At 45.4% G+C, this 27,552-nt stretch overlaps 1 protein-coding gene across 1 annotated transcript; it reads left to right on the top strand.

Annotated features, from left to right (window-relative positions):
- Nucleotides 1–7,655: 7,655 nt before the first annotated feature.
- Nucleotides 7,656–27,308, top strand: VARS1 (valyl-tRNA synthetase 1). Its single transcript, XM_044676902.1, has 30 exons — nucleotides 7,656–7,736; nucleotides 8,499–8,928; nucleotides 10,393–10,527; nucleotides 10,725–10,863; nucleotides 12,141–12,265; nucleotides 12,361–12,445; nucleotides 12,870–12,970; nucleotides 13,158–13,285; nucleotides 13,793–13,957; nucleotides 14,393–14,474; nucleotides 15,768–15,887; nucleotides 16,036–16,144; nucleotides 16,224–16,318; nucleotides 16,820–16,910; nucleotides 17,294–17,418; nucleotides 17,640–17,743; nucleotides 17,839–17,997; nucleotides 18,108–18,198; nucleotides 18,607–18,712; nucleotides 18,812–18,882; nucleotides 19,105–19,230; nucleotides 19,721–19,825; nucleotides 20,280–20,348; nucleotides 22,517–22,595; nucleotides 22,785–22,912; nucleotides 23,278–23,433; nucleotides 24,313–24,519; nucleotides 24,647–24,758; nucleotides 24,969–25,294; nucleotides 27,152–27,308. The coding sequence occupies exons 2-30, from the start codon at nucleotides 8,539–8,541 to the stop codon at nucleotides 27,218–27,220; spliced, it is 3,798 nt and encodes a 1,265-aa protein (XP_044532837.1). The 5' UTR covers nucleotides 7,656–7,736; nucleotides 8,499–8,538; the 3' UTR covers nucleotides 27,221–27,308.
- Nucleotides 27,309–27,552: the final 244 nt, after the last annotated feature.

The following is a 27,552-nucleotide window of genomic DNA, read 5'->3' as shown; positions in this document are numbered from 1 at the left end:
ATATAAATCCTTCATAAGAAAAACTTGTAGAGATTTTTTCCCAGTTATCTGTGCTCAGGTATCTAGCCATTGGTTTAGGGTGGTGAAAGCTCCTTTTTCCCAGATCCTTCATGTCAGCGTGGTATCATCTCTCTTCTGTCCTTTGCCAGTAGTCTCAGAAGCTAAAGGTGTCTTTGCCAATACCAAACCTTCTGCATCTGACTTTGATTTCTCATCTTATAGCTTGTTTTTTATCTTAGTTTTAACCTCATCTTATCTGCTGACTCTTCTGCTAACAACCTAAAAAGAACCCCAGGTCTGCCTCATTCTTAAAAAACTATCCCCTTAAGGAGTACCCTTTTAACAGCCAAATTCAGAAAAAGCTGGCTACACATTATTTCCAATTAAGTTTTCACTTTGTAATCTGACTTAGAGACTAAAACTGCTTTCTCCAGTTATCAAAGATCTCTTGATGGATAAATCCAATAGTCCCTTTTTCAGTTTTCATACTTGAACTCTAACATTTGATCCTGTTGGCTACCACCTTCTTTTGGATACTCAATTCCCCATTTTTCAGTGACATTGCTTTGTTGCTTACTTTTCTACTTCTTGAACCCTAGGTCTCTTGGAGGCTTATCCATGTTTTTGCTCTGCTATGGGGTATATTGGAGCAGCTAGGTGGCATGGTGGATAGAGCACTGGCCCTGGAGTCAGGAAGACCTGAGTTTAAATCCAACCTCATTAGCTGTGTGACCCTGGGCAAGTCATTTAATTGCTTCAGTTTCTTCATCTGTAAAATGAACTGGAGAAGGAAATGGCAAATCACTCCAGTATGTTTGTCAAGAAAACCCAGAGTCAGACACAATGAAGAAGACTGAACACTTAATAAATGGTTATATCACTCCCCCTCCCCTACATATTACATTACAACTCTAATATATTTTCTCTTGTTAGAATGTAAGCCCCTTGAGAATGTAAATGTCAAGTTTGTATTTGAATCCTTAGAGCATAGCAACAATGCCTGGCACATAATGCTTTAGTAAGTGCTTTATACCTATCCCAGGACTCTGACTTGGACCCTTGCTGCTTTTGGTAATCTCATCCACTTTTGTGCTCAAGTATCACTTTCTTTGTTCTCCTTTTTCAGTTGGCCCATTTCTTATATCATTTTCATTTCTCCTTGAATCACTTTCATTTGTCTTCCCCACTTTTCTTCTACCTCTCTTAATTGGTTTTTGAAGTCTTTTTTGAACTCTTCCAGAATCTGTGTCCAATCCGTATTTTTCTTTTGGACTTTGGGTGTGTTTCCTTTGCTTTCACTGTCCCCTTTCTGTGTCTGTCTTGGCTCTTTGTCTCCATAAAACTTTAGTTAGGTACTTTTTTTGTTGTTCGCTCATTTTTCCTATCTAATTATAGGTCAGCTCTGTTTTCTGGGAAGTTGGGGTGCTCTTTAAACTTCAGTCCTTCCTTGATGTTATTCTCAGCTTATTTTCTGGGTTTTTGCCAGTTTCAGTTCTTGGAGGATGATGTAATGGGCTGAGGGATGAAAGCTCTGGGAACCCCTTTCCCCTGCTGATTCAATTGACCCTTAAGATGCTGATAGCTTAAAGACTTGCTCAGCTCAGTTTTGGGCTTAAGCTTTTGATCTCACTCTGAACTTGACCTGGTCAGGGGCTGATCAAATTTTAGCCCCAGGCAAATAGAGTCAATGTTTTTGGTTTCACTGTGTACTTGATCCAGTCAGGCACATCTTTGCACCCTTGATTGCTCCTGGAACTCAGACTTTAGTTTTGGGCAAAAAGATGGGGGAAGGAGGCCTGTGAACTGTGTCCTCACCCAAAACTGTGAACTATGTCCTCATTCCAAGCCCATAACTGGGATTCCTGTCTTTACCCTGGCTACACAAGGATCAACCCACTTCAGTGCAGACTGCCCTGGGCTGGGACTCTGGACTTCTCCACAGGTTTGAAATTTCAAGGGATATGAGTTGGCTTGTACCACTATTTGCCTGGGCAGGATCTCAGCATCTGAAAATTGGCTTGATCTTGGATTCCAAACCTATGACAGCAAATGTGGGGTGTGTGGCTTGCTCTTCCCTAGAGCCTTCTGCTGGTTCTGCTCTCCTCTCATCCTAGTGCCCCAGATGTTTTTTGCCTACCTTTTAGGTTTTTATTTTCTTGAAAGTTGTTTCATCCTGTCTCCTTGTTGGTTCTTTCATTCCTGAATTCATTTTGTGGTGATACTTTAATCTTGCTCAGAAAGGATACTCTGTGGTGACACAGCTGCTCTGGTTTACTCTGCCATCTTGGTTCTGCCCCTGGAAGTGTGTACTAAAGAAAGAGTTCAGCCCTTGGCTGGACTTCCTGGAGAGGACTTTGACACAATGGGAGAAACTTCTAAGAGAAAAAAGGTACTTAAGATTTGATTATAGATACTAGTCCTATCTAAACTGGGATCATTAAGTACTGTTAACTTGGAAATAACATATAACTATGAAAGTAGTCAGAAAAAAGCAGATTAGGAAAGGGATAGGTCCAATATTCAGCCACTTCACAGAGCCCGGCACTAAAAACTTTTAAGGGTCTACACCCTAGGACTTTAGGGAGGTATCCCTGGGAGAAATCACCATGCTAAATAATGTCTCTGAGGAACAAAAGAATTTGGGGAACTGAGGGACAGGGAAATATGATTGATTGCCATTACTATGGCTACAAGGAAATGGGAGTGTCCAAACTACACTGAGAGGATACATTCTTGGGAAAGGAACCATAGCCGAAGTCTAGAGTGTCAGGGAGTGGACTACTTACCATGGATACTAAAGGGAAACTTCCTGATAAGGGCTGGGCTAACTTGGGAAAGGGCTTTGACTCAATGGGAGAAACTACAAGGACAAAAAGGGTATTTAGCATATTCTTAGGTTGGCTAACTCCACCTAAACTGGTTAAATCAAATGCTTTTAAGGTCTATGATTCAGTTTGATATGGTGAGTCAGAACAACCTCTGTTGAAAGCTATCCAACAGCTCCAAGAATCTGATAAGGGGACAGTTTAGGTGAGAAATAATGAAACTGGAGACCTTCTGTAAGTCAGTTTATGGCTGCTCCTTCGCCTGGCAATGAACTTGAGATTTTATTATATACAGTGTTCAAAAAACCCCTTTTCACTCAAAGCCCAAAGAAGTTTCACAGCTGCACAGACACAGAATTACCTCATCATTGGTATATAGTTTTACAAAGAATTTTCTCATGAAGATAATGCGGGATGAGAAAAAGTCCCAAGGTTAAAAATGAGCCTCAATTTATCTAAAAGTGGAATTTTGCCTGAACTTGCCACTCTGTGATCTTGGGATGCCTGGAGCAGTTAGAGGTATACCTACAGCTGCAATTTTACTCTGCTGAGTGAAAAAAGGCTGTTAACTCACTAAGTGCTAGTTTACTATAGAGTACTTTAAATGCTTTCTATAGAACTTAAAGCTGTCTTAGAGAATTTAGATTGATATGTTTTCAATAATAAAAGGAGCCATAGAGAGGGGCCAAAGGTTTTGGGACCTGATTTTCAGTTCACAGAAACCAGCATAGAGACTTTGCAAACTACACTGGTCCTGATGGGGTCCATAGATTATACTAACAGACCTTATTTCTCTGAGTGGCTTCCAACATCTCTCCCTTTTCTTTTAAATTGGAGTGACTTTAGAAAATTAAATTGATATGTTTTCAATAATAAAAGGGAGCCATTGGGAGGGGTCCTGCTTTTTATCTCAGATACCCCATCCATCACCTGACCAGATCCTTTCAGATTGAAGGGAGTCAATGTATGACCCTGTCAACTACATCAACTTTGATGGGATCCTTATAAAAATGCTTATTATGGACCCTATTTCTCTCAATGGCTTTCCACAAACTTCAAGGCAAATTTTCAGGGGAATGGGCGAACTTGGGGTCTCCAGGTTTCAAGCTAACTAAACTTGGGGGTTTCTAGATTTCCAGTTGACAGTACATTAAGTTCTATTGTTCAGTCAAACAGGGTGTTAGCTTGGAAAAAAAACAGAACCACTAAAGTAGTCAAAAATACCAAATCTTTACTCAGGAAAGAGAAAGTGTCTATATTGACCACCACAGAGTCTGCCATTCTGAGAGGATAACCATGCCAGATCGTCCTCTGAAGCATAATAGAATTTGGGGAACTTATATACCTCCCGGTGAACTGAAGACAGGGAAGTATGAATGATTGGCTTTACTATGGTTACTGGGAAAAGAGAAGTCCAAGACAGGATTATTAGGGAGAGGCTGATGCTTTACAATGGATACAAAAGGGAAGGCTCCAGCCCTGGGCTTCTCCTGTGGATGGAAGCTGGAAAGTAATGGGTTAAACTTACGGGCTAAAGAAAGTAAGCCATAGAAGGAGCAGAGAGAGAGAAAAGGAACACAAGGACAAAACTTTGTCATGGTCTCAGCAGGTCAGCTCTTCCTCCTCAGATAGTCAGAGAGAGAGCATGACTGAGCTGAACTGATTTTATTGAGGACTATAGGAATGGGGGTTGCAGGATGTGAATCAAACCAGTCAGCATATCAGAAATTTTAACAGGTTAATGACAAAACCAAAAGAGCAGATGATAACACAATGGATCACCAGGTATCAGGGACACCACAGGACCTGGCACCAGCTTATGCAAATGCAAATGTAAGTCTTTGATATTACAAAACAGCTTTAGAACTAGTCTGCAAGCTTTCAAACTGCAGATAAAAGTTGAAGCTTGATTTCTAAGTTTCACAAAATTTAAGACCCAACCAATTCAAGGATTCAGAAATCAATCATGTGAAATATCAGAAATATATCCATAAGGCGGCAGCTGGGTAGCTCAGTGGATTGAGAGTTAGGCCTAGAGACAGGAGGTCCTGGGTTCAAGTCTGGCCTAAGACACTTCCTGGCTGTGTGACCCTGGGCAAGTCACTTGACCCCCACTGTCTACCCTTACCACTCTTCTCCCTTGGAGCCAAAACACAGTATTGACTCCAAGATGGAAGGTAAGGGTTTAAAAAAAAAAAGAAAAAAATATATCCATAAGTCTGGTCCATGAGCACTTTGCTCATTAGAGTCAGCATTTGAATACATCTTTAATATCTTCATGATTCATTTATTACTGAAACCCTATATCAGGTTGCTACAAATTTGGGGTTTCCAGATTTCAAGTTGACAAAGGTCAGTCCGGAACTCCCCTTAAGGTATTTTCCCAAGGGACAGGGGCAAACTTGGAGTTCCTAAAAACTCGGTTGACATGGGTCTGGAGTCAGGAAGATCTGAGTTTAAATCCAGCCTCAGACACTTCTAGCTGTTTGACCCTGGGGAAGTCACTTAATCTTTTTGCCTCAGTTTTCTCATCTGTGAAATGAACTCGAGAACGAAATGGCAAACCACTCCAATATCTTTGCCAAGACAACCTCAAAAAGGATCATAGTGTTGTACTCAACTGAAAAACAACTAAATTCTGTGATCTAGTGATGAGGGCTTTTTTTCTGTTCTGAATACCACACTCCTCCCAACTCTTGGCATTTTCCCTGATTGTCTCCCATGCACTCTTTTCTTGCTCATCTTTGCCTCTTAGCTTCCCCCCTTTCCTTCAAGCCTTAGCTAAAGTCCCACCATCTGCAAGAAACCTTTCCCAGTGCTTCTCTAGTGCCTTCCTTCCTCTGAGATTTGCCTGTAGTCTCCTCCCTCTACACCCCACCCCAAGACAGCTTCTTGAGAACAATGACTTTGCCTTATAGTAGATGCTTTAAAAAAAAAAAAAAAAAAAAAAAAAAAGGATACTTTAGTTTCATTTCTAAGGCAGAAGAGTCATAAGGGCTAGGTGATTGGTGTTAAGTGACTTGCCTAGGGTCATAAAGCTAGGAAGTATTTGAGGCCACATTTGAACCCAGGATCACCTTTGTGGTGAAAATGTATCATACCAGTACAAAACTCTTAAGCTAAATAATAAGTTTATTGAGAGGAGGCCAGTTTCCCAATAAAGCTGGACCCTGGTCAAGGAGATGGACTTTTTTTATACATAGTAATCTGATGACATTCTGTCTTAAAAGGTAGACTGAATACAAAAAATTTTACATGGATAGATTGTGCAAGTGCTGAATAAGCCAGAAAGTATAAAAAAATCACTATGAGTGGTAACTTTATGTCTATTATTATCTGCTGACAATTGGGATACAGCAGTTAGATAGATGACATTTATGACTGGCATTTGCACCAGAGATACATTTGAACCCAAGGGCAGCCCTTCTACCTCCTATCTTGGGATCTTGCAACAGAGTGTGGTGGGCTTGTTTGGAACTTTTGGGTTTCAGGCTTAAGGTCAAAAAGCTTGTCAGCAAGATTTGATACCGCCCTTAAACTGTATTTTCTTAGCTAATGTTTGTAATTCATAAGAAGCAAACTATTATCTGTGTTATCATAAAGGCTAATACTATTATACTCATAAAAAGGGGGTAGTAGGGGATTTCACACTCACACCTTTCTCCTGGCTTGGCTCTCTATCCACTAAACCACCTACCTGTCCCTTAATAAATGCTTCTTGACCCTTCCCTTTCAGACAGTCTTTTTAAAATCTGGATGATTACAGTAGCCTAATTGGCCCTGATCCACTGTTTCACTTCAGTATATCTTCCACACAGCTGCCAAACTGAAAACTCTAAAGGATCATATGTTGAGTAGATGCTCAAGAAACCAGTGTCTCCCCAACAACTGTAGGAGAAAATTCTTTCCCTGTATTTAAAGCCCTCCACAATCTGGTAACAACTCCTTTCTGCCATGCTTAACACATTATTTCCACCCCCATGCACTCAGCATTTCAAACTGCGCTAGCTGATGTTCCTGGTCATTCCCCGCTGGAGCCGCTCAATACTTTTGCACTAGATGCCCCTCATCTTGGTAGAGATGACCTCTCTTCTCGACTTTCCACCAAACTCCCTTTAAGTGTCTCAGCTCAAGCACTGGATTCTTCAAGAGACCTCTCTGATTCTCTGGTAGTGCTGCTCCCCTCCCACCACTCCCCCATCGCTGTGCACTTATTTTGAATATAATATCTTCTTTTTTTGTAGTTGTATCCCTAAAGTGTCTCATGTTAGGCACTTAATGAATTCTTACTGATTTGAATGCTTGAGCTTTACTTAATAATTTTCCCTACTGTGGGAGTCCACTTGTGCGACCAGGAAACCCAAAACCTGCCCGCATAGGAGGGTATATTGTAGGCCAGGGGGTCCACCTAGACCGAAGCCCACAACTCTGGCTGAATGAGGGACTCACGGGACACCAGGGTAGGTCTAAGCCCCAGCCTCGGGCGATTGTTGAATGAGCGCCCCACCCCCTCCCACACCTTGAGGCTTGGGCTGTTCTGGAGGCCGCCGGATCCTGAGCCTCACCCTCAGGACCCGACGCCCGTCCCACCCCCCTTATCCCCGCCTCAAACAATCCCCGACCACGACCACCCCAAAGAGGGTCGGGTCCCCTTCCGGGCTCTAGGCCTATTCACCACCGCCACCCCTGCCCCAGCCCAATCCCCATCCCCATCCTACCAGGATCTTGGTTCTCTTTCCATCAGGCACCAGATCAAACAGCTATGAACCCGGGGGTCCTCCAAAGAACCCGGAAGTGCTGGTCTGTCACAAAGGCGACGACACACGTGGAGGAAGTCGCTGCTTGGGCCGGAGCTGGTGTTCCCTAGTAGCCGGGGAGGACCCCGGGCTATTGCCGCCGCGCCCCCACAGGGTACGGCCCTACCATCCCTGAAGCTCATGGTCAGCCGCTTCCTTTCTCCTAAGGCCCTTCTCCAGCCTAGACAGCTGGGAAGTTGTAGGCCATCCTGCGCACCCATCCATCCACATCCCCTTGCCCACCAGATGCTCTGCCTGGCCTGGCCCAACCCTCCCCATGGTCTGGAGATGAAGTTGTCATCCCCTCCTCTCCTTTATCCCTGACCCCAACTGATTACCACAGTATTGCCAAATAGTCTTCCCTCATCCCTTCCTCCCTTCGTTGCCTAGTCGTTAAATAGCCCCAATTCCCCTACATTTGGTTCCTCCAGAGAAATGATCACCATCCTGACTCCTTCCCTCACCCCACCTCACAAAGACTTATTATCCATTCCTTCCCCTCTAAATCTTTCTCCATCAAGGAGAAATCCCAGAGATGGGATTTAAGCCAATTTTCTAACATCACCATCTCTACCCTATCACTGGGGACAGTTGGGACCTAAAAGGAGATATAGGATCGAATGGATCCTTGATATCGACCAAACCCAGTTTTTTTTCCCCTCATGCCTACTGTTTCATTATTTGCGCCTCCTCCAAGATCATATCCTTTTACCTTTTCATTTTTCTGTAGGAGGTGGGAAGTTGGCAATAAGGCCTGATGAGTACGATAGCCTAAAGTTTTGTCTGGCATTTACTCTTAGGTCCCCATCCTGTTTTCTTTGAAATCCCCTTATGTCTTGCCCTCCCCTTAAGTCTTATTACTTTATCTTTTTCCCAGGTCTCTCCAAGTGTGGCAGAGGAAACTGCCACACACAGGGATGATGTCCATCCTATATGTGTCTCCTCACCCTGATGCCTTCCCTAGCCTTCGGGCCCTTATTGCTGCTCGATATGGAGAATCTGGACCTGGCCCTGGGTGGGGAGGGCCTCCGCCTCGTGTTTGCCTCCAGCCACCCCCTACCAGTGGAAGTTGCATCCCCCCACCTCGTCTACCAGTCCTGGAACAGGGACCAGGGGGCCTGAGGGTATGGGGAGCAGCAGCTGTTGCCCAGCTGCTGTGGCCTGCAGGGATGGGAGGTCCTGGAGGCAGCCGAGGAGCCACTCTTGTCCAGCAGTGGGTCAGCTATGCTGATGGAGAACTTGTGCCTGCTGCCTGTGGGGCCACACTACCTGCTTTAGGACTTCGGAATCCAACTCAAGATCCTCAGGTGAAGAGGAGGTCATGGGAGGAAATTAGGGAGATGAGAGGAAAATAAGAAAATTTAAAAAACTAAAGGTGGGTCATGGGAAGAACAGGAGATGGTGAGACAAGTGGAGTGAAAAAGAATGCTAGATTTAGAGAGTCCCAGAACTACCACTTCTCCTAGCTCAGAAAGGAAGGTAAGGTAATGGTGTGACCTCAAGCATTATCTCACCTTTCTGAGATAGAGATTATTCAAGTAGTGGTACTTATAGAGGATTTATAGGATTATTTTGAGGCCCAAAGGATTTTACATTTATGTATGTATGTGCACACACATACACACAAACTTGATTTATAAACTTTAAAACCTTCTATAAATATAAACCTTTAAATCAATTAATTAATTAATTATTTTTAAGCCCTTACTTTCCATCTTGGAGTCAATACTGTGTATTGTTGGCTCCAAGGCAGAAGAGTGGTAAGGGTAGGCAATGGGGGTCAAGTGATGACTTGCCCAGGGTCACACAGCTGGGTAGTGTCTGAGGCCAGATTTGAACCTAGGACCTCCCATCTCTAGGCCTGGCTCTCAATCCATTGAGCTACCCAGCTGCCCCCAAATTTTTTTAATTTTTGCTAAGACTTATGATTTCATTTGGACCAGACACTCATGGTATGGAAATTCCACATTTGTTCATCCACAGATGAACAAACTTTTAGTCATAGTTATTGTTATTGTGGCTTGTTAATGGAATTTTAGAATTAGACAAAAGAGGAGAGACAAATTGAAAATCATGAGTAAAAGTTAATTTGAAGGACAAGGGGAGAGACTAAGTGATGAGGGAGTTGTGGAGGAAAAAAAAAGGGGAGGAGGTACTAAGATCAGAGTATGGAATTAGAGAAGTCTGATTTCTGGAGAGCATTAAGAAGGGAATTAATAGCATGAGACTAAAATGGGAATGAATCCTTGGAGGAGAGAAGGAAAATAATAATAGCTGACAGTGGCATTTCAGTGTTTAATTATTTCACATTATCTCAGTTGGTTTTCACAACAGTTTTGTGAGCGTTTTAAGCTATTAGGCTCATTTTACCTAGGGTAAACATTAAAGAGGTTAATGACTTGCCAATGGTCGAGAGGATAGCTATATGGTGCAATGGATTGAGTACTTGGGGTAGATAAGAGTGCTGGGCCTGAAGTCAAGAAGATTTGTCCTCCTGAGTTTAAGTCAGGCCTCACTTATTAGCTATTTGACCCTGGGCAAGTCACTTAACCCTTTTTACCTCAGTTTCCTCATCTGTCAAATGAGCTGGAGAAGGAAATTGCAAATCACTCTAGTATCTTTGCCAAGAAAACTCCAAATGAGGTCATGAAGAGTTGAATGTGACTAAAAAAGTCACCAGACTGAACAGTGTGGTTGAGGTATTCTGAATGGGATTTGAACTCAGATTTGACTACCTCCCTTTTCACCTCCTGTTTGTTTCTTCTTCTCAGGCAGCTTTGGGAGCCCTAGGACGGGCACTGGGCCCATTGGAGGAGAGACTGAGATTGCATACCTACTTGGCAGGGGAAGCCCCCACTTTGGCTGACCTGGCAGCTGTTACAGCCCTTCTGCTTCCCTTCCGCTATGTAAGCTGCCCTGGGGTGGGCCAAGGAAGAGGAATGGTTGAAAGGAAGGGACCAGACTTAGGAAAGAGTGGAATGAAAAGGTCGAGTGTCAGAGCAGTGGGCAGAGACAAAGGAAGGGAATTTCTGTGTAGTCTGGCTGAGTAGAGGGGTAAGTTGTACCTTCCTTCATCCAGCCCACTATACCTTTTCCTACCTAGGTTCTAGACCCTCCTGCTCGCTGGGCTTGGGGTAATGTGAGTCGCTGGTTCATGACATGCGTCCAGCAACCAGAATTTCGAGCTGTGTTAGGAGAAGTGTCCCTGTGCTCAGGGATACGGCCTATCCCACAGCAACCAGGTAAGGATAGCAGAGGAGAAAGCAGAGTAGAACCAAGAATCATAGAATTAGATTTAGAGTTAGAAAGGATCTTACAAGCTCTATCTAGTGTAACTCTCATTTTACAAATGAGGAAATTTAGGCCCAATGAGATTAAGTAACTGCCCAAGCCCTGTGATTCTAGATCTGTTGTTCTCTCTACTATTCTATGAAGCTTTTTCAAGGATATCCAATTCCCATCCTCTATAAAGCTCACTTTCTATTTTTGGCTTATAAATGGGAGAGGAGTTGTAGAGAATTGGAGTTCTAGAAGATGGAGAGAGAAGTGGTGTGAAAATTCAGGGATAAGGAACACCCAGGTGGCTCAGTAGACAGAGTACCAGGCCTGGAGTCAGAAGGATCTGGGTTCAAATCTGGATTCACACATTTCCTATGAGACACTGGGCAGGTCACTTAACCCAAATTGCTTCACCCTTGCCACTCTCCTGTCTTAGAATTGATACTAAAACAGAAGGTAAACATTAAAAAAAAAGATTCAAGGACAGGAATTGAGCAAGAGGTGAAATAGTCAAAGCATAGAGGAAGAAGTGATGATCAAGATGGTATTAGGAGGGCCAGCTGGGTAACTCAGTGGATTGAGAGCCAGGCCTTAGAGATGGGAGGTCTTGGGTTCCAATCTAGCTGCAGACACTCCCAGCTATGTGAATCTTGGTAAGTCACTTAATCCCCATTGCCTAGCCCTTACCACTCTTCTGTCTTAGAACCAATATACAGTATTGATTCTAAGGCAGAAGATAAGGGTTTTTAAAAAGTGGTATTAGGCCACTGATGGTGAACCCTTTAGAGACAGAGTGCCGGGCCCTGCTCCCCTCCCACCCCCTACCCCCACTCCCAGACTACCTGGGAGGGAGGAAGCACTCCCATTGGGCTGCTGGGCATCGGAATGGCCTCACCTTGTGTAGAGAGGGGGAGGGGAGTGGTCTGATCACTCTCTTCCCCTCCAGCTCTGCAGCCTGTGAGCCACCCACCTTACCCCTTGTGCACTCCCATTGGGCTGCTGGGTAGAGTGTGAAAAAAATGTCATCAGGCATGATGGAGAGGGAGAAGGGAGCAGCTCTGCCTTTTTAGTAATGAACCCCCCTGGGGTGGAGGGTAGGGTAGCTGAGTGCCCACAGAGAGCACTCTGCATGCCATCTTTGACACCCATAATAGATTCACCATCTTATTAGGCTGATATTTTCTGAAATAAGAATCTACTTTCTGCAAACGCTCTTAGAGGGTTGAACCTTTTTTCTCAGGCACTGAGGCTTCTGGGCCCCCCAAAACTGCAGCCCAGCTGAAAAAGGAAGCTAAGAAGCGGGAGAAACTAGAGAAATTTCAACAGAAGCAAAAGAACCAGCTGCATCAGCCACCCCCTGGGGAGGTGAGGAGTTGGGAGAAAAGGAAGTAGAAGATGGAGGTGGGGGAGGGGAGGGTGCCCTAGGACAGATTCTGAATCATCTTCTCTTTTCCATACAGAAAAAGCTGAAAATTGAGAAGAAAGAGAAACGGGACCCTGGGGTCATAACTTACGACATTCCCACCCCACCAGGGGAGAAAAAAGGTATTGAGCAGGGGGAGGAGAAAGACACAGCAGCATCCCTGTTTGATCTTTTTGGTGCTGTCCTCCCTGTGACTCCTAAACCAAATCTATATCTCTTCTACTATATGCCTTTTATCTGGGGATAAAGAGAAGTAACATGTCATAGTATAGAGACAGTTGGACTCAGATTCAGGAAGACTGGGATTCAGGAAGGCTGGATTCGAGGCCTGCCCTCGACACATACTGGTATATGATCCTGGGCCAGTCATTTTACCTGTTGCTGCTCTCATAAGCCTATAAGTTGCAGAGTGCTGCTGACTTGCATTGCTAGTAGGAGAGAGTTCCTGTGGCACTGAAATCAGAGAAGTTACATTCTTTTCTCCCTATCCCCCATGTGCTCTGAATTCTGCATCGTGACCTTGCTGACTTTCTTCTTCCCCCTTAGATGTCAGTGGCCCCATGCCTGACTCCTATAGCCCCCAGTATGTTGAGGCTGCATGGTACTCATGGTGGGAGAATAAAGGATTCTTCAAACCAGAGTATGGGGTAAGCATATGGCTGGATGTTGTTTCCTTTAGAGGAATGTGGGCTAAAGTGGAGGAGGACCAAGAGAGAACGGAGGACTGTGGGGCTAGATATTGGGGTCAAAGAGGTGAGTGTTGGCTGGGGGGTAGTCAGAGCCTAGGAAGATTGGAAAATCTGTAAGTAGTACATTCCTTCCTGTCCCTCTTAGCGTGCTAGTCTGGCAGAGCCTAATCCTCGAGGTATCTTCATGATGTGCATACCTCCTCCCAACGTGACAGGATCCCTGCATCTTGGTCATGCCCTCACTAACGCCATCCAGGACTCACTGACCCGCTGGTGAGTCCCTTCTCTTACCTCCTAAGACTCCTCTCTATGGTCCCTGGACCTCCCGGACCTCCAGTTCCAGTCTCCTTTTAGCTCTCAGCTCCTTTGGTTTTCCTTCATGGTCCCCTTTCTTCCCTCACTGGTTTAGCTGTTTTCCCCTTATTTCCCTTTGGCTTCTTTGTCCATTGTCTCCTTTTCCTTCCCTTGTCGATCCTTTGGGTTAGTTCTTATTTACCCCTTTTGGAATAGCCTTCAGGATCTTTATAATAGTATTCTTTTTTTTCCTAGTAGTTTAGAAGGGTCCCTTCTATGATAGGTATTGATGCAGTCTGGCTAATCTACCTTCAACCTCTGATCACCCTTTTTTTTCTATTTGGTCCACTTGTCTTCTATTTCTGGATTTCCCTGCCTTGTCAATATTACCAAGTCTATTTATTGGTCTCTTGACTCTTTTCATTCCTAATGAGGCTGTACAATTGCTAAAATATCACATTCCACACTCCACCCTAACTCTTCTAGGCACCGAATGAGAGGAGAGACAACTCTCTGGAATCCAGGCTGTGACCATGCTGGTATTGCCACACAAGTGGTTGTGGAGAAGAAACTATGGCGGGAACGAGGGATGAGCCGACACCAGCTTGGTAGAGAGGCCTTCCTTCGAGAGGTCTGGAAATGGAAAAATGAGTGAGTGCACAACACTCATCCATTTTTTTGCACTGATGGAATGTCGGTCAGGGAGGAGTATCTGCCTCCATATTCTTTCCATAGAAGAACTTTGATGACCTGTATTCTCCCTACTCCAAGTCAATGATATGGGGACTCAGTTGTTATTGATTTCATGATGGGGAGAGAGACGGAGACAGAGAGAGAGGGAAGGAGGGAGAAGGACAGAGAGAGAGAGAGACAGAGACAGAGAGAGAGGGAAGGAGGGAGAAGGACAGAGAGAGAGAGAGAGAGAGAGAGAGAGAGAGAGAGAGAGAGAGAGAGAGAGAGAGAATATGAGAGAGAATATGAGAGAGAATATGAGAGAGAATATGAGAGTGTGTAAAAGTGTGTTAGTGAGTTAAGGTGAGGCAGTGACCAACCTTTTTCCAAAGCTTTTCCTTCGTTTATTCCCAGGAAGGGAGACCGAATTTACCATCAGCTAAGGAAGCTTGGGGGCTCCTTGGACTGGGATCGAGCTTGTTTCACCATGGACCCTGTAAGTAAAGAGATTGTTCCAGGGGATTAGGATCAGGAACTAAGAATTCCCTAGGTTTGATGACCCAGCAGCATCATTAGTGGATCATTCAGTCCTTACTTATGTTCAGTCTTGCTTTCTGTGCCCTCATCACTGAGCTACGTGCAGGGAGAGAAAAATGGAGATATTATCCTTGCTTTTAAGGGGCTTACAAGAACAAGGGAGGTGGTGGCAGTGGCAACCATGTTGAGACAAGTAGCTGTGGCTATGTATCCTAGTGACCCCAGATAACGAGGAGAAGGCACAGTCTCTTACTAACCAACCCACCCACCCACAGGTATTATTTATTAGATACAACCTCTTGTATTCTTCTTCATGGGGTTTCCTGAAGGAGCCTGCAAGTATAGTGGAAACAGTAAGGGATAATGCAATGTTAGCCTATGCAGATATTCCTTAAAAAAAAAAAAAAAAAAAAAAAAGCACAAGGTCTAATAATAAAGGGTCTTTAATCCTGGTAAAAAAGATTGCAATCAGGATTCTCCCATAGCACCATGGTAGTAGGGGTTTCCCCAGATTTGCCTTTTTTCATGGGTTAGTTTTTTTTTTTTTTTTTGGCAGTAGCATCAAGTCCAGACTTTTGCCTGGTTTTCAAGGACCTGCCTTTTGTCTTCCATTCCTCCTGGGATTGTAAAATTTAGAATTGGAAGAGAGTTCAGAGATCATCTGGTCTACCTGCTTCATTTGATAGATGAGGAAATTGAGGCCCAGAGTGATTACAGGATTATAGATTTAGAACTGAAAGGGATCTTAGTGGCCATTTTATCCAATCCCCACATTTACAAATGAAGAAACTAAGGCTCAGGGAGATTAAATGAAATTTGTTCATGGCCCAAAGAAGGGCAAAGTCAGGAATCTACTCGGGTCTCCTGGTTCCAGGTCTCAGTACCTTTTCTTGTCAGGCTGGGCTCCTCAGTGTCCCAAGACACACCAAATGTATTCTTGAAACAGTATGCACTGTTATGTGCAGATAGAATCATTGCTGCTATAGGAAACACACACTTCTCTCATTCTAAGTCAGTCTTGTTGTAGCCTTACAGATGGGGACAGGGGATTTGGGGGAAGAGGCCCAGAGTAAAGCTGAAATCCATTGCCCATAAGGTAAAGAAGACTTCAACAACCTAAACATATGTGGGAGTAGTCAGATCCCCAACAGAGTTTTCTTTTTCCTTTTACAGGGCTACCTCCCCCACCTCTTTCCTAGAAGGAAAGGATTCTTCTCTTTAACCCTTATATTCCCATTGCATCCTTTTCTAGAAACTCTCAGCAGCTGTGACAGAAGCTTTTGTCCGCCTCCATAATGATGGTGTCATTTACCGCAGTACCCGCCTCGTCAACTGGTCCTGTAGTCTCAATTCTGCTATCTCTGACATTGAAGTGCGTGGTATTCCCAGGAAGGTTTCTGATTCTCCCCAGGCTAGCTCCTGGCTCCCCTCCATTGCCCTCATTTGTCAACTCAGTCCATTTCCTGTTATATCAAGCTCCTTTTCTGATTGCCCCCATCTTTACTCTGGTTTCTCTACAGGTAGATAAGAAAGAGCTTTCAGGCCGAACCCTGCTTTCTGTCCCAGGCTATGAGGAGAAGGTGGAATTTGGGGTCATTGTTTCTTTTGCCTACAAGATAGAAGATTCAGGTAGGGTCGAGGGACACTAGGGTTCTCTGTTCCAACATAAAGTGCAGAATCTAAGTCTTCCTTCCTCCTCTTTCTCCAGAGAGCAATGAGGAGGTGGTGGTAGCAACTACTCGTATCGAGACTATGTTGGGAGATGTAGCTGTGGCAGTGCACCCTAATGATCCTAGATACCAGGTAAAGGGCAGATTTTCTCACCAACTCTCTATTAAGTGCAACTTGTGTGTTAGCTAGGCCACCTATACAAGGTAGAAGCACAATAATCCCTGTTCTCCAGAAGCAGAAGCACAATAATCCCTGTTCTCCAGAAGCAATTGGAATGAACCTATCTCAAGAGGGGTGGGTGGAGGGAGAATGAGGGTTCAGAGGAGAAGATGATTCACATAAAACCCAAAGCTGCTTACTTTAAGACAGAGCTGGAGGAGGTTTTGAGAAGGACAGACAGTAGAATTTCCCCTAGGCATGGAAAAGGCTGAGAATATTGACTAAGAATATAGGTCCATTCTCTAGAAGTCCTTTGGGGGAGGGGGGTTTAAGGACAGTCCCAGTCTGAGACCTACATTAGGTTACCTGTGTTCTATCCCTTGTCCTTGGACTCCCCCTCTGGACTGGAGGAACCTTGGGTCCAAGCCTGGGTGGTGTTGCTGACCTTTTCTCTTCTGCTCCCTTGGCCCTCAGCACCTCCGGGGAAAGAGTGTTATGCACCCATTCCTCCTTCGAAGCCTTCCTATTATCTTTGATGAGTTTGTGGACATGGAGTTTGGCACTGGTAAGTTTGGGGAGAGCTAGGAAGGAATAGACTGTTTTATTCCCCAGTCTTTTTCAGGAACAAGGGTGATAGAAAGCCTTCTTTATATGTTTGGGGATTATCACTCTCCTGCTTTGTAATGAATATACAGTTCTGATTCTAACATGGAATATATGTTTGGGGATAAAGGGAATGGGCACCCATGATATTTCTCCACTCCCTGTTTCTCCAGAGAATAGAGAAAGTAGATTTGTTTAGAGCAAGAGCTTTCCTGGAGATTTGGAGGAAAAGCTTCTTCTTTCAGTGACCCCTCTGAGAGTACAGGTGGCTACAGTTGTTTGGAGCTAGGACCCTCTGATTCTTGGCAACTGCTCTGTGATGCCAATGTTTTCCCCTGTCACTAGGTGCTGTAAAAATCACACCAGCCCATGATCAGAATGACTATGAAGTGGGGCAAAGGCACAAACTTGAGGCAGTGAGCATCATGGACCATCGAGGCAACCTCATCAATGTTCCTCCTCCCTTTCTGGTGAGGAAGGTTGAGGGGTGGTATGGCTGGATGGAGGATGGCAAGTCCTCCATAGAGAGGAACCATAGGGAGAAAGGAAGAAGAGAGGAAAGCCCCCCAAGTGTGGGGCTAGACATAGAGGAAGGTTAAATTTGGGGATGAGGGCTGTTGGAACCCTGTGTACTGTGGAAGGGGTGAGTCCTCCTAGGACTCCTGACTGTGACTTTTCTCTCTCCTTGTAGGGCCTGCCTCGGTTTGAGGCAAGGAAGGCAGTGTTAGCAGCCCTAAAAGACAAGGGATTGTTCCGGGAAGTGAAGGACAATCCAATGGTGGTACCTTTGTGCAAGTAAGAGAGAAACTTACAGCTAGAGGCTGGGAAAGGAAGGGCAGACCTCCAGGAAAAGGGTCTTTCCTCATGTGGCATTTGTCTCCTTTCTGTAGCCGATCCAAGGATGTAGTTGAACCCCTCCTTAAGCCCCAGTGGTATGTGAGATGCGGGGAGATGGCCCAGGCAGCCAGTGCAGCTGTGACCCGAGGTGACCTTAAGATACTGCCTGAGGTCCATCAGAAAATATGGCACATCTGGATGGACAACATCAGGTTTATATGAGGGAGAACTGGAGGAGGGGAAGGGGGAAGGCTTTAATCAGGAAACGAGCCCTTCCTCCTGACTCTGCACTCTCTCCTTCTCTCCCTCCTTCCCTTCCCAGAGACTGGTGTATCTCCCGGCAGCTATGGTGGGGTCACCGAATCCCAGCCTACTTTGTCACTGTCAATGACCCTGCAGTGCCCCCTGGGGAGGTGAAAGAATTGGACTTGGGGTTTCCTGAGGGAGAGGGGAGGGAAGGTTTTTGGGGGCAAGGAAAGTCTGAGACTAACTAGATTCTTACATATGTACCCAGAGACAGCCTTCTGGAATCTGGAGGTGGGGAGGAGATAAGCAAGGGGGGGAAGGAAGTCAAAAGGGACCTGACAAGGTGGAAACAGGGATCCTTTTGGGAGAAGAATTAGGGAAACAAAAATCTGGATTCCAAGGTCCTTGAGGAGGATGAAAACATGGGGGAGGAAGATGGGATGAAGTCTGGGGTTCCCATAGCTAGGGCAGAGCAGATTCCCACATTCCAGTGAAGGAAAGGAGAATAAGTATTATCCAAGGAAAGTCAGGTGCTGAGAGTATCAGAGTAAGGTTTCTTTTCACCCTGGGGCTAGGATCCCGATGGTCGGTATTGGGTGAGTGGCCGAAACGAGGAAGAGGCAAGGGAGAAGGCAGCGAAGGAGTTTGGAGTGTCCCCAGACAAAATTAGCCTCTCACAGGGTAAGGGGAATACGGGGGACCTTGAAGGGGAGGACTATGGTAGAGCCAGACTCCCTTATTCTGGCTTGATTATTGACCTTGATTTCTTCCTCCTTCCAGATGAGGATGTCTTAGACACATGGTTCTCCTCTGGCCTCTTCCCCTTTTCCATCTTAGGATGGCCCAACCAGGTATGGAAAATTAAGGTCTGAAACTTGGCCCCAAAGGACTTGTAGGGGAAAAATCCTGGCTTCTGGTAAAAGGAACTTGGGATTTGAAAATTTGGAGCATAGGTTGGTAAGAATGGAAGGGTAGTTACTGCTTATGAGGGAAATAGGGGAACCAGCTGTCTTTGTCCTTGACCTTTGCACCTCAGAAACCTTGGACCCTGTTGTGTTCTACCTTCCCTTCAGACAGAGGACCTGAGTATATTCTATCCAGGAACCCTGCTAGAGACAGGACATGACATCTTATTCTTCTGGGTAGCCCGCATGGTGATGCTAGGTCTGAAGCTAACAGGAAAGCTGCCCTTCAAAGAGGTAGGAACAATGGGCCTTTTCTAGGTTAAATTGGAGCTTCTGGCACTAGGTCCCTCTCCTCTAACTCTGCCCAACACTAGAAGTTCCATCTTTAACCTAGGTTAACCCTCAATGCCAGCATTACCCTCTTCCCCCACAAATACCATTCCACAAAGGCTATCTCTAAAATCTGTGACCCGGGAAGCCCTCCTTATCCTATGACATTGGCTTCGAGGACTTCCATTGGGATTCTTGGCACCATGACCCCCAGAATCTCCAAACCATCTACCTGACCCCTGGGAAAGGATGGGGTCTGAAGGTTAAGCCAGGGAGTAGACCACCAGAAGTTTATGGAGAGTTAAGCTAGACTGCATGGAGAACTGAGTCAAGGATCATGGGGATACAGTATTTCTCTCCTTTAAGACTGGTAGGAGTAGGAAGAGAAAAGCCATCTGACGCAAGGGACTTCTTTCTACCTCCTTTCTCTTACCCCTTTCCAATGTCCCCACAGGTTTATCTTCATGCCCTTGTCAGAGATGCCCATGGACGGAAAATGAGTAAATCACTTGGCAATGTCATTGACCCCCTGGATGTCATCAGTGGGCTTTCCCTGCAGGTAGGGCTAGGTATCCAGGGCCTGGAAAATGGAGTGGATAGGATTTTAGGGAATGTAGGGGAAAAAAAAATCTCCCAATTTAGAGTCTGTGAATGTGGTTTAGCTAGTTGGCTAGTACCTAAATAAGTAGACATGTGTACCTGTATGTGCACAGAATGGTAAGTGGTAGGCAGCAGGGTTTAAGTGACTTTCCCAGCATCACACAGCTAGGAAGTATCTTGAGGCTAGTTTTGAACCTAGGACCTCCTGTCTCTGGACCTGGCTCTCAATCCACTGAGCCACCTAGCTGCCCGCTAGGTATTTTATTTTATTTATTTAAAAACTATTCTGAGAAGAGCTTCACCAGACTGCCAGAAGAATCAGTGACAAAAGATAAGGTTAAAATCCCTGTTCTAGGGGAATTCCTGTACCCTCTGTGCCAAGTTTCTCTGATCACTCTGTCATTTCTACTTAGGGACTTCATGACCAGTTACTGAACAGCAACCTTGACCCCAATGAAATGGAGAAAGCCAAGGAAGGGCAGGTATGGGGTCTTAGAGGATGGGGAGGAGAGCATGTGCCTGCTGAAAAAATTGGGATGGGTTTGGGATTTATATTTATATATGTGGAATCTTCTGAGGAGATAGAGGAAACAAAGGCTCAGGGAGATAGAAATGGGAAGGAGTTTGAGAGTATTAAACCATAGGAGGAAAAAAGGGGGGGAGAAGGAGAGTGATATAGTGGATCTATAGAGTACTGGCTTTGGAATCTAAAGGAGTTGGGTATTTGCGGAAAGCTGTCAAAGCTCATGACATTCACACAAGTTCTAGAACCCTGCACATCAGGTGACAGAAGGATGGCAATTCCACTCAAATTCCCCTATGTGACTCTTTTATCACCCCAAACATTCCCTTTTATTGGAATTATTGTAATTAGTATCTCTATCTAGCTCCAGGAACATATAGAGCAGGGGTCGGCAACCTTTTTGGCCATGAGAGCCATAAACGCCATATTTTTTAAAATGTAATTTCGTGAGAGCCATACAGTGCTCACAGTGTGCGCTCCTGTAACAGTGCCTGAAAAAAATTGACTTTATGGCTCCTGCAGAAAGAGCCATACATTGCCGACCCCTGATATAGAGGAACATCATAAGCCATTACTAGAACCCTCACAAGCCTCCTACAAACTATTAGGAAAAGCCCCACCTTTATATGTTATAATACAGAAATTCCCCTAGAAGTCACTTCACAACAAACCAACAAATAATGAGTTAATATTAAATATGTTAAAACCCTAACTTAGGCCTCTCACTCCTATACACAGGTGCCTTCAAAAACAGGCCATAATAATCTCCAAGTTTCCCTCCTCCCTAGTACAGTACACATAAAAGAACAATGAATGAAATATGGAAAAATTGTCTTCCATGAAAAAGCCTGTACTTTTCCACCACTATAGTCCAAGAGATACATCAAACACACCTAACTCCCTAACACATTGTCTCTAAGAAAAGATGTGTGGTGAGAATGGATTTTCATGTCAACTTTTTATATGATCTCAAAGCATATAAAATAAACACAGCCCAAAAGCTGACCAGAGCAATCTTTATGATGCCTGGCTCTGGCTGAAACCCTGATTGCTCTCATTTGTCTCAATCATGTTGCCAACACTACCCCGCCACCAAGATTTTCCTGGACCTGTGGGAGTTTTTTACTCCCGCAGGTACTGATCATCCAATGGAATGAGACTCAGCCTCCACCTTTTATCTTTGGGTAAACCCCCAGTGTCTATGGGCCCTTCCTGCATGCTGGCTCTTGTGGCCAAAAGAAATGGATAATGACAAACTCCATGTAATTATTTATTGGCCCTGTGAACAAGAGCACTAGTCACGTAACCTCTAGGTATTGAAGGGGATGGACTAGTGTTAGAAATAAAATTGATATAGAAGGGTATATTTAAAAATATTAAGGGTTTATTGTAATTCATATTTGTAATTAAGCCACGTACCTGATAAGATCTAATTCAAAAATCTCGTGCCATTACCTCTGCCCACCTGGCAGCTCCATAGCAAAGAGAGAGTACCAATCAAGTTTTCCCTATTTAAGCTTCTGTTTATGTTGGCGCACATCACCATGTAAGACAGAAAGCCCATTAAATCATGGGAAATGTAGTTCTTAAGGCCCTTAAACATCCATAGGAAGTTTATATCATAGATCTTGATATTAAGACCAAGGACCCCAAATTTCCAGTATCACATTAGATAGCCTCTAATCAGCCATCCAGTCATACCTACTGTGTACTGGGTGGGCATTGGTGTGATACAGATACAAAGAATGAAGCAATCCCTGTCTAAGGAGCTTACCTTCCAGTCGGGTAGACAGCAGTTACATAGATGAGGATATACGGAATAAATATAAAGAGAACAAATACAAATCAATATCATGGAATAAAAGACAAGGTATTTGGGAAAGGAAATCAGAAAGTACTTAGTGTAGGTGCTGTTTAAATGGAATTTTGAAGGGATGCTTTGAGAGGGAGGGACATTGCAGTCTTGAGAAGCAGTTAAAGGATAGAGTCCAGAGTGAGGGACAGTGAAGGCCAGTTTTCCTTTCCTCTCTGAATCTATTACCACTTTGAAATAGAAGAAGAAATGAGAGCTTTTTGCAGGGGTATATAAGGATCCATTTTCTCTGACAATCCGATTTCCCCTTGTAGAAGGCCGATTTCCCCAATGGAATCCCTGAGTGCGGCACAGATGCTCTCAGATTTGGACTTTGTGCTTACACATCTCAGGGTATGACCTCACCAACCTAGCCAACCCTCTCTGCCCTCCCAGAATGTGCTTTAAGTCTGCCCTCGGACCTCCTGCAGTCTTCTCTGGGTCCCTATAGGGGTGGGGGTAGGGGGGTGATGAACAGGACACCAGCAGGTGGGAGCACTGAATTCCAATTCCTCCTTTGCTCACTCTTTTCTATCTCCCCAGGTCGGGACATTAACCTGGATGTGAACCGAATCCTTGGATATCGACATTTCTGTAACAAACTCTGGAATGCCACCAAGTTTGCCCTTAGGGCACTGGGAGATGGATTTATACCCTCACCTACTCCCCAAGTAAGGGACCTTAAGGGGCTCTCCTCAGATAAAGTTGAATTAGGTACTAGGTTATACTTGGGTGTGTTGAGGTTTCTGAAAAAAAGAATACAGGACAGCCAGACTGCTCACAAGCTAATCTTTCAACTCACCTTAAACCCACTGAAACCAATTCTTTAAGATTCTATGAGTCTATGTAGTTTCTTACCTCATACTGAATAGAATCCTCCATAGGCCAAACTTAAATGAGATGAGGTTCTGTGAAGGCTTGACCCCAAATACAGCAGTTTCAGCAGGTGCTAGTAGCCCAATGTGCATGCTGTTCTGACTCATTCTCTGTCCCTGAGCATTCTTTCTGCTCATCTCCCCACCATCACTCCTTGCAGGCCAGCAGTCAGGAGAGCTTGGCTGACCGCTGGATCAGGAGCCGCCTGAGTGAAGCTGTAGGGCTGAGCCATCAGGGTTTCCATGCCTATGACTTCCCTACCGTCACTACTGCCCAGTACAGCTTTTGGCTCTATGACCTCTGCAATGTCTACCTGGTAAGGATGGGGTTCTGGGATGTATCTTGGTTGGGAGAGTGAGATGTGTTACTTCCCAGAACACCATTTGGGGTGTTCTAAGCTTCATCTGACCTCAGGAAGTATCTCTCACTGGTACTGAGGCCTGCAGAAGTAAAAGGACAGGGAACAACTAGGTGGCTCAGGATAGAGCCAGGCCTAGAGGCAGAGATCCTGGGTTCACATCTGGCTTCAGACACTTCCCTGCTGGGTGACTCTGGGCAAGTCACTTAACCCAATTGCCCAATCCTTATTGTTCTGCCTTAGAACTAATACACAAATATTGATTCTAAGATGGTAGGTGAGGGTTTAAAAAAGATAAGAGGTGGTTAGGTGAAGGGGGCAGGAAAGAGAAGGAGTTTTGGACTGGGCCAATGCAGAATTGGGATTCCAGGAGAAGGAAAGCTATAACTGGCTCTCACCAAGACATTGTCATTGTACTTGGAGGCTTATTTGGGAGCTCAGGGTTTCACAGGTGTGATACGTGACATAGCATGTGATAGGAAGAGCCTGAATATCAGGATACATGGCTCACTGTGACCCTAGGGAAATCCCTTCCTCTCCCTATTCTTTAAGTTTCTCTTATTTAAAACTCTGACCTTCTGTCTTAGAATGAATACCAAGTATTGCTTCCAAGGCAGAACAGTAAGGGCTAGATGGGATTACTTTGCCCAGGGTTACACTGCTAGGAAGTGTCTGTGGCCACATTGAACCCAGGACCCTCCCATCTCTAGACTTGGCTCTCTATCCACTGAGCCACATAACTGCCCCTCATTTCTCATATTTAAAGTGAAAAGATGTGACTAGGTAATCTCTGAGATCCTTCCAAATCTGACAGGCTTGGTCTGTTTTGTTCCCCAGGAGTGCCTGAAACCTGTGCTCTCTGGGAAGGACCAAGTTGCAGCAGAGAGTGCCCGGCAGACTCTCTATACTTGCCTGGATGTGGGCCTGAGACTCCTCTCGCCCTTCATGCCCTTTGTGACTGAGGAGTTGTATCAGCGGCTGCCCCGCCGGGGTCCCCAGGCACCACCCAGCCTCTGCGTCACCCCCTACCCAGAGCCTGATGAGGTTTGAACTGACTCTAGAGCCCTGAGGGGGAGTGGGGCCCTGGTGGGGAGCATGAAGCGGGGCTGGCAAGGAGAGCTGAAGGCTTATCTTCTGTTTTCTGTCTCATGAATATTTTTTCCCGTTATAGCTTTCCTGGAAGGATCCTGAGGCCGAGGCTGCCTTTGAGCTGGCGCTCAGCATTACCCGGGCTGTTCGTTCTCTCCGAGCCGATTACAACCTTACCCGGAGCCAGCCTGAGTGTGAGGGACCCAACATGTTTTCCTTTACCTCCATCACTTCCAGGACCCCTGGCACTCATCCCATCTACCAGTAGTACTCCCTATTACTTTAGAGTGTCCAGCTCCCCATACAACCCCCCTTTCTTGGTCCCTCTGCCAGCTCTTGCTCACGTCCCTCTGATTAAATGTACAAGCATCTAGCCTCACCTCTTCCCTCTTTCTCCATCACAGGTTTCCTGGAAGTGACAGATGAAGCAACAGGAACACAAGCTTCTGCAGTGTCGGGCTATGTGCAAGCCCTCTCCAACACGGGGGCTGTGAATGTCCTGCTGCCTGGGTCCCCTGCCCCACAGGGCTGCGCTGTGGGCCTGGCCTCTGACCGATGCTCTGTCCACCTGCAGCTTCAGGGGCTGGTGGATCCTGCCCGAGAGTTGGCAAAGCTTCGGGCCAAGCGAGGGGAAGCTGAACGTCAGGCCCAGAGGCTTCGGGAGCGTCGGGCTGTTCCCGACTACGCCACCAAGGTTCCCTCCCAAGTTCAGGAGTCTGAGGAGGCCAAGGTGTGTGGGTCTTTGGTGGCACTTTTCCACCCCACATTAATCCCTACTTCAGGGTTCAAGGCTGGTTTATCTTAGATTCCCTCTTGGTAAAAGGCCTATGGCCCTATTCTTGGCCTGTCTGCTACCTCCTGGCTACCAACATCTATTTTTGTACCCAAGGTTCTCCCCTTCAGGGCCCATAGTAGAATAGGATGCAGTTTCCAAAGTTTTTCCCAGCTTTCCTGTAACATAATCAAACACATAGCTCTTTGCCAGTTCCTAAGGGATTTTTTACTGCCAGTAACTGTAAGAGAACCAGGAAGGTTGTCTTCCCAAGCCTTCATCTATTGTCCTGAGGTTCTTGGCATGAATGCCAGCGGTGGGAGGTTTGGGCCTTCTCTTCCTGTCTGGGCTCTTTCACTAACATCTAATACACACAGAAAAAGATCCAATCTAGGAAGGATCCCTCACATTGTAGATGAGGAAACATGTCTAGAGAAGGAAAGTATTTCAACAACAGTAGTAGCAAGTCCCCTTTCTACAACTCAGTCCTCTGGGAAGTTAAGTTCAAAGCATCATCCTGGTTTTATAGATGAGGAACCTGAAGGCTCAGCACTTTCATCAAGCTTACAGGGAAGCCAGCATTGACAGAGTTAGCCCTGTGCTGTCTCTTTTTCTAAAGGAGGCCCAACATTGGGATATGAGGGACGACTTGGTAGGAGTAATGAGGTTTCCTGGGATGCTACCCCACTCCATTTCCCAGAGTGGACATGGACTTGGTCCATCAGTCATAAGTAAACCTTGCATATATACTACCTACGTCATGGAGCTGGAGAGAGCAGGATACCTTAGCTTCTCTGTGTGGGTGCCCTTTGGATAATGATAATCTACTTGGGGAGATAATACAAACAGTAACATTGAAAGCAGAAAGAAAAGAAGGCAGTCTCTGTCTGTGGAACATAAGGGAGGCACCTATCTCTACCTTCCCATGAGAAACCCCAGTTCTCAGAGAGACACTCAGGCCCAGCTGTCTCAAGTGCCTTCCCTTATACAGGTGTATTAAGGTAAAGGCATGATATGTGCCTGAATGGATTGTGTCTCATCTTCCATTTGGCTCTCACCTGTTGCCCCTGATCCCCCCCAATACTCCTCTTTTTTTTTTTTTTTAATTTAAATATTTTATTTTTTTAGAAAAATTTTCCATGGTTACATGATTCTTGTTTTTACTTTCCCCTTCACCACTACCCCCATATCCAACGCACATTTCCACTGGTTTTAACATGTGTGATCATTCAAGACTTATTTACATATTATTGATAGTTGCATTGGTGTGATCGTTTTGGGTCTACATCCCCAATCATGTCCACACCAATACTCTTGATGCTCCTGATATATGAAGGGAAGGAGGGGGGATGGTGAGGTTGGAAGTCCTTTTTTCCTTCAAGAAGCCTGCACCCCTGTGGACAGTGATATCCATTTGGTACAATGCTTCAGCCTCTCCAGAAAATGTTCCAGTCCAAGCTTGTAATTAAATGTACAGCCTGAATGTACTGGGGGTTGGGGGGAGAGGAGACACAAGGGATGGCACAGGGAAGAGAACACTGTGGGACAGGTTCCATAGTAGGTGAGGCTCCACAGAGACCAGTTGGGGTTAGACCTAAAAAAAAAATGGGCAGGAAATTGGTTATGGGAAAGCCCGGGCTGCTGGGAAAATGAGTACAACAAGGTTTGGTCCCTGTGCCATTTCTTTTGGTGGTTTCTATTTTTCTCTTCATCTTCTCCCCGAATCCTTCCAGGGCTAGGGGGTTTTTGAGACAAGGGGAATCTCCTTTGGTTCTTTGGCCTTCACCCATTCCTCTTTCCCCTTCCCTTCCCCAGCTCCAGCAGACAGAGGCAGAGCTGAAGAAGGTAGATGAAGCCATCGCCCTGTTTGAGAAGATGCTGTGAGACCTGGAGACATCTCCCCACCATCCTGACCTCCCATGATTGGGTGGAGTTGGGGTGACGCTGCAGCAATAAAATATTTTGGCACAAACCTGTATTCTTTGTATAATGAGGTCCCCAGAGGGAGCAGGGAGCAGATACCTAATTCCCCAGAGTGGGAGGGGTGTTGCCTGCAGCCTGAAACCTGGGAAGCTCCAGGAGAACGGGATGCTTTTGCCCCCGAAGGATACTGAGGACGGTGGTCCAAGGCTGAGGAGCAGAAGTCTGGGTCACATGACGGGGAGGGGAGTGAAGCAGGTACAACTTGGTCCAGCCGTGGCCAGGCTCCAGCCCTG

The sequence above is a fragment of the Gracilinanus agilis genome, chromosome 4 (assembly GCF_016433145.1).
Source record: "Gracilinanus agilis isolate LMUSP501 chromosome 4, AgileGrace, whole genome shotgun sequence".
NCBI lineage: Eukaryota > Metazoa > Chordata > Mammalia > Didelphimorphia > Didelphidae > Gracilinanus > Gracilinanus agilis.
The sequence above is the reverse complement of the archived record's forward strand: the minus strand, read 5'-3'. Positions and strand labels throughout refer to the sequence as shown.